General features: G+C 39.8%; 1 protein-coding gene across 1 annotated transcript; it reads right to left on the bottom strand.

Moving 5' to 3' along the window:
* Positions 1 to 1,433: 1,433 nt before the first annotated feature.
* Positions 1,434 to 6,224, bottom strand: nrros (negative regulator of reactive oxygen species). Its single transcript, XM_084938927.1, has 3 exons — positions 6,058 to 6,224; positions 4,611 to 4,725; positions 1,434 to 3,472 (listed from the first exon to the last, which is right to left on the bottom strand). The coding sequence occupies exons 2-3, from the start codon at positions 4,710 to 4,712 to the stop codon at positions 1,517 to 1,519; spliced, it is 2,058 nt and encodes a 685-aa protein (XP_084795053.1). The 5' UTR covers positions 4,713 to 4,725; positions 6,058 to 6,224; the 3' UTR covers positions 1,434 to 1,516.
* Between the last annotated feature and the right edge of the window lie 498 nt (positions 6,225 to 6,722).

Below are 6,722 nucleotides of genomic sequence, written 5' to 3'. Positions count from 1 at the left end.
AGCTTTGTAGTATGGTGCATGCCTGTGGCTAACCTGATTTCATATACTGTATATGTGGTCTGAACGTGTCTTAGAAAACTGAGTCTAGCTGCGTTTGTGAATGCCCCCTTTAACCCCCTTTTTTTTTCTGTCCTTTAACTTTTAAACTGTTATAGCTGAGTAATCAAATAAAGTTCCTCTTGGTCAGCAATCTGCAACCAGTGCCAAAGTGCCTTCCTCAAATGTATTTTTCAGTGTAATCCAGCCCTTAAGCCATTTTGTCAGCCCAGTTTAACCACTTCATCATGGAAGCAGGAAGGTCTACTTCCTGCTTCCATGGAGGTGATACATCACCGCTATACGGGAAATATATAGGTTTAATTGGCATCCCTAAAGTGTCTGTCAGTTTTGAGTTCCAGATACCTGTGGAAATTAGTTTGGAAATCCAAGAGAAGTCGTTGTTCCCACCCATTATCTGTGACTTAATGACATTCAAATGAAAAGCCTTCGAGTAATGAATCTCTCATCAACGACTTCAGTTCTTAAAGCTTTGCATATTTTAAACCAGTTTTCATCAATTCAAATGAACAACAAAGGAAATAAAAACTTCATTCAGTTTCTCTGCAACTGATTTACTGGCAACTTCATATCGTAGAAGATATGTCAATATTAATAACATTTTGAGGCTTTGACAAGGCTTTACTCTGGTTTCTCTTCTTACGTTCCAACCACCATGACCCTGAGCATCACCACAGCGGTATTTTGGTTACTTTCTGGTTAGGCCTCCAGCACGCTGTACAGCTACACAGCAATCTACCAGCCTTCCCACTCCTACGCCCCTGAGTACTTACATAAAACTCGAAGAAAATGCGTTAAATGCATTGCACGTATATATATAAATATGTGTGAGTGTGCGTGCGTCTGTGAAGGCGTATGCATGTTTGTGTGTTTGTGTGCACCCATGTGTACATGTGTGTGTTTGTTCGTGTGTGTACATGCTCCCAGCACAGTAAACTGAATCAGTCGTGTGAATTAATCATTTTTGGGGGGGTCCAAATCATTTCCTGACTTACTGGAATTTCACACTGATAATGCATCTTGGTCTCACTGATAGGAAGGAAACCTCAAACCCCTCCTCTTTGAGATACAAAACTGGGCAGTTGCTGCACATCTTAGCAAAACAGGAAATTTCATGTTTCCTCTGCTGCTTATAGCAACAGCTTGCATCACAGTACTTCTGCATATCTTCACATACAAACACACATACACATATACGCCCACACACGCTCACACACTCACCAAGTCAAGTCCCAGAGCGCAGCCACATTTTTTACATTGGGTTATCAGGATGAGGGCCTTGTTTTAAACCACACTTCACTGAACCGAGCAATCTAAAAAAAACCAATTGGCCTTTTTCTTTTTTTAGATACTTCATTATCATACACTCACACACCTTTTCGGTAAATGTATTTATTTCAGATATGTATTCGGCTACATTTCTAAATAATGTACTGGACAAAATACAGTTATGGTGACATCAGTAAGACGTTGGCTTCAAACACTTCTTTTTGATGGACTTTTGTAGCAGTGTGGGCTTAAAGGTGAGGAGAACAATGATAGAGACTCCTGTGAAAAAAAGAAAGACGGGGACAAACAGCAGAATGTACCAAAAGATCGACTCCCCGTCATCAAAGCACAAAAACGACTGTGGATTCTCCACTCTGTGTGTCCTTAGGAAGAGATCCTTGCATGTGATGGCTGACTGTTCGACCATGTGGATGGTGTTTGTTGCTTCAAATGTCCTGAACCATTCGGTCTGGCAACAGTTGAATTGATTTCCTGTGAGGAAAATAGTCTGCAGCTTTGGGGCTAATGCATTAGCCTGACCAGAGGGGATGGTAGAAAGCCTGTTGTCCCTCAGATCAAGCACTTTCAGGTTGAGGTTTTGAAGTGAATGGGGAAGATGTAGCAGAAAGTTCTTTGAAATGTTTAAAGACTTCAGACTCTGGAAATGGGAGAAGTCGATGTCTTGTATGTGAGTGTTCCCTAAACCTAGATGCTGTAATGTTGTGCTAAGACTTTGTATTGATTGATGGATGGTTACTCCGGGGTTATCGGATAGCTCCAAGTGCGTTAGCGACAACCCCGCAAATGCAGTGTTTGGAATTATTTTAAGGTTGCATCCCTTAAGGTAAAGCTGTCTCAGGGACATAACATTCTTCCAATTCATGCAAGTTGAATTAGTGTGCATACTGATCTCAGCTTCCTCAGAAAGGCAAATGTCAATGTTGTTGTAGCTGAGATCCACCGACCGGATGCTTTGCAGTGAGGAAAATAATCCCATGGGTACCCACTTAAGACCATTCAGGCTCAGGTTAAAGTATGTCAAATTGCCAAGAGTGGTCAGCGTAGCTTTATCTGCTGAGATCTGGCTTAGTTCATTGTTGCTAACATCCAGCTCATACAAGCTACGAGAGAACTGCTCAGATGTTAGATTTAAGGTTCTCAGGCAGTTTGTGTGCATTTGAAGTCTAGACAGGGTGGGCATTTTCTGGATGAATCCTTTAGGGAAATACTCCACAGAGTTCCCTATCAGATCTAAAGTCTCTAGAGAGGATATATCACCGTGAAGGTTTTCGTCCCACAACTGAGCAGTCACATTATTGATGTCCTTGTTAAAGTTGTAGAATTCCACAGTTTTTGTTGAGTTTGGGAACGCATCGTTGTCTGCTAAGTGTTCGTAGAATTTAATGGCATTGTGAGACAAGTAAAGGTACCTTAAATTACTCTGGCTGGGCAGGAAAGGAAAGAAAAGGAGTTTGTTGTCTGATAAATCGAGAGTCTCTAGCTGGAAAGTGTCGTTGAGGTCTTGCCTTGAGATGAACCACTCAATGAAGTTGTGGCTGACATTGAGGACCTCCAGCTGAATCATGTGGAAGTCAGTGAGACAGGGCAGATAGTTAAAGGCCAAGTTGAGTCGCTGTAGCTTTGGACTGCTGTCAAAAGCATTATCAATCTCAAAAATCAAATTCCTTTGTAGGTCAAGTTCTTTAAGCTGGTGCAGATCCCTGAATGAGGCCTCATCCACTCTCAACAAAAGATTCCCAGAAAGATTGAGGTACTCTAGTGACGTGAGATTTTGAAGAAGCAAGGCAGCCATTTCATCTGTAAGCTTATTCTCAGAAAGATCTAGCGCTATAAGACCTGATAGCTTTCTTAATGCAAGGCTGGTTTCTTCGTAGCTGTTATAAAGACTGTTGTTTGCTAGATTGAGGCTTTTTAAAAGTTTTGAGTCTTGAAAAGTGTTCGATTCTATTTTACTCAAATTGTTGCAAGCTAAGCTCAGGGCGATTAGTGAAGGGTAACGGAGAAGAGAGGCATTCTGTAGTGTTTCAAAGAGGTTGTAGTTGAGCTGAAGCTCTTCGATGTTTTCTGGAAGTCCTTCAGGCACAGATGTGAGCTGACCATTATTGCAGCAAGCCGTTTGTTGTATCTGCAGAGGAGGTAAAAAAGCACATGCTTTAACACTTGCATACTGGTTGCCACTTTGCAGTGTTTTGGCTTTTTAAAATTCTGCCAGAAGCTGGATTTCTTTCTTGCACAGCAGATACGTTTTAAGATCGTCATGAATAATATCCATGTGCGCTTAAAATATTTTATTGTGGGAAGATTACCCTCTTAAATTACTTCTCGTGTGGTTATTTGTAAACTATGCTAGCATGCTAAACTAAGATAATGAGCATTGCCTGCAGTACATTAGCGTCTTACTGTTAGTGGAAGCATTTTAGCCTTCCTGTGTTTCGGGATTTAACTGAAAGTACTGTTACCCACTGTACAGGCTCACAGAAAAACATGGTGGGCTGTAGTTTCTTATTCTGGTAGGTCATACCACAGCTTACCAAAACTTCATTATTTCCTTGACAGATCACTTTTCCATTAGCATTCTGAGTCACAGGACCACTCTAAAAATACTTTCTGGCGATATGCCTTTAAAAAAAAAAAAAATTGAAGTTTTCAGTTTAAATAACTTATAATTTTTCCCCTCTAGGAGTTTTATTGGTTTTACTGCTTTAGATGTTTCATTTCTAGAATCATTCATATTTATATTTATTTATATGACTGATAAACACTCAACAAGAGAGATTTAATTTCTTTCTCATAATCGACATCCGCTTCCAAAACCCTGCATCAGATATTAATATTCACAAGTTTAGACTTTTTGTGGCTTATTGAAAAGTCATTAAATCATTAATACAGTGTAGGAATGTGCCAATGGATTTAATCTGGATGGATTTTGATCTAACTAAAGTTATAAACCACATATACAGCGTGCTTTTAGAAGGTGGGTCCTATTAGGGACTGGATCTTTGGTAATAATACAGAACTTTCCATATTTCAGTATCATTACTTGATGCTTTTCATGTTTACACATTTATGTTTGAGTGCCTTAGGAATAACTTTTTTTTTTTTTAGAAATTTTAGCTTTGCAGTTGTTTTACCAAAGTCTCTTTTTAGTTTTAACTAAGCCAAACATGAAATTGTTTGGCCTTTTCCATGTGATACATTGTGAAATTTCCTCAATATTCCTGAAACTTGCTCGGGAAAAGCTAAATGAAAGAAGAGCATCTTACCAACTGACATCGACGGTGCTGCGGATGACTCAAGACTGGCGTCAGCGTTCTCCACATGTGCAACAAGCAGAGAAGGATGGGTGTGAGCCTGTGGACTGGCATTTTCTCATCCTTACTGTTGAGAACACAGAAGAAGAACAAACGCGTGTCACATACTTTTAGATTTTTTCCCCTTTGCTGAAGTGAGCAGGAGCTGGTTGTTCGATATAGGCCTGACAATGAGCTGTGATCTTCCTCTGTTTTAAACCATAGTTATTACTATTTGTATATGGTGAAAAACCTTGTATGAAAAAAATGTGTCATTATAAACTTTGTCTTAAAATGAATATTTGTGTCTGAAAAGGAAATTCCATCCTAGCAATGGACGAAAGCAGCTTGACATTAAAATGCTGAAGCAGACAGAAGGTCAGAGAGCGGACAGGGAGTTTACAAATTCAACTTTAATAGCCGAGGTTCATTTTCACAATTATTTGAAAAGCTTTGATAGTGTAAAAGTCTATAAGACTATATTTGACTGTCTCAGGTGAGAGTGGAGCTCATCACTTTTTACAATCTACTCATATCTAAATGAAAATTTCTGTAAATAGTAAGTACAGTAATATAATCCTTACAGCGTTTACGTCAACGTCATGTACTCGGTTTCATTTTTATTATATGTGAATAACTCAGATTTTCAATTTTTGACTTATGGTCTGTCTCCAGATGTTGGAAGTGATGGCATATTTTATCCTGAAAACATCTGCTGTGTACATTTTGCAAAAATTTCCCAGATTTCAAATCAGACCACTGCGTGACTCACTGCATGATGAGGCCGTGCGTTTCTTTTTGGCTTGCACGTATTGTTGGCCTATCCATTATAACGCAAGCATGGTTTCTAAAGAACACAAAGGTTTTCTTGAACATTTTTTATGTTTCTTTATTCATCTAACCGATTTATTACCATTTTTATTTATTTTTTATTTTGCATCTGCGTAGCTCACATTGAGTAACTGTGCCACCGCTTTCAATATGATTTCTAAACTATGTTCCTGGGGAAGAAGTTAAGCTCATGGAAGAACATATATTTGCAGAGTCTTGCTTTCTCTATCTTATAGTCTATTTTTTTTTATTAATAAGACCGTGCACTGTGTTAAAAAGACACGCACACTTACTTTGCGTTTGCATTTATGCGCACTATATGTTTACATTCATCAGGCAACATCTAAATGACTCAAACATGGTCTGAAAGCTGTTATGCTGCGCTCACATTCGTTTGTCAAAGCGGTGCGCTGGTGTATGCACACATAACACTCAGAAAATGGAGCGTATTCAGAAACAGATGATCGTTAAAGTATCTTGCTCAAATGCACCGACTGCAAAATGACCTTAAATTAGGAATTCCTCATTTAGGCGATGCGCTTTGCTTCATGCAGCAGAACACCGTGCAGTACAGAGTTCATTTACTTACACTGGTGGTTAGGTGTGGATTTGCCAAGCCACTGACGGTTGCTCCCCTGACCATATCGCTGGTTGATTCGCTGTTGCAGAGTGCGTTCACATGTGTGTCAAGTTCAGCTGCTCTCCCCTGCACTGACTGAAGCACAGATGCCCCTTCTTTACTATTCACGGAAGTAGGCAGGCAACGGAAACCGAGTCACATGGACAAGCTGCAATCAGGCAGGTTCTCAAGCTCGGGGCCACAGGAAGGCGAGTGCAGGCTCAACAGCTCTTAACCACCACTGCGCAAGTGTTTTCTTTCTCTTCTTTTTTTTTTCTTTTTCTCCTTCACAGCTTCACAGCAGAATAGCGTTATTATTCAGACAACTGATACTGGTAGCACAACTGCTACCACAAAAACCCAATGAGAACACACCCTTCACACCCTCTGCTCGTGCTGATCAGCCAAGCTCTCAAGAGGAAACCACTCAATGCACACACCCTTCCTGCCTTATTTTCGGCCTGTCACTGCAACAGACAAAACACACACACACACACACATATATATGTATATGTAAATATATATGTATATATATATATATATATATATATCTACACACACACATAAACGGACATTTAGCGCTCTTTATAAAAACATACCTTCAACGGTTACAGGGATTCTGAGTCAGATAAGGC

This window comes from Perissodus microlepis, chromosome 9 (genome assembly GCF_051167445.1).
Source record: "Perissodus microlepis isolate ML-2025 ecotype Zambia chromosome 9, ASM5116744v1, whole genome shotgun sequence".
Lineage (NCBI taxonomy): Eukaryota > Metazoa > Chordata > Actinopteri > Cichliformes > Cichlidae > Perissodus > Perissodus microlepis.
Note: the sequence above shows the minus strand (reverse complement) of the source record. Positions and strands in the feature narration are given on the sequence as shown.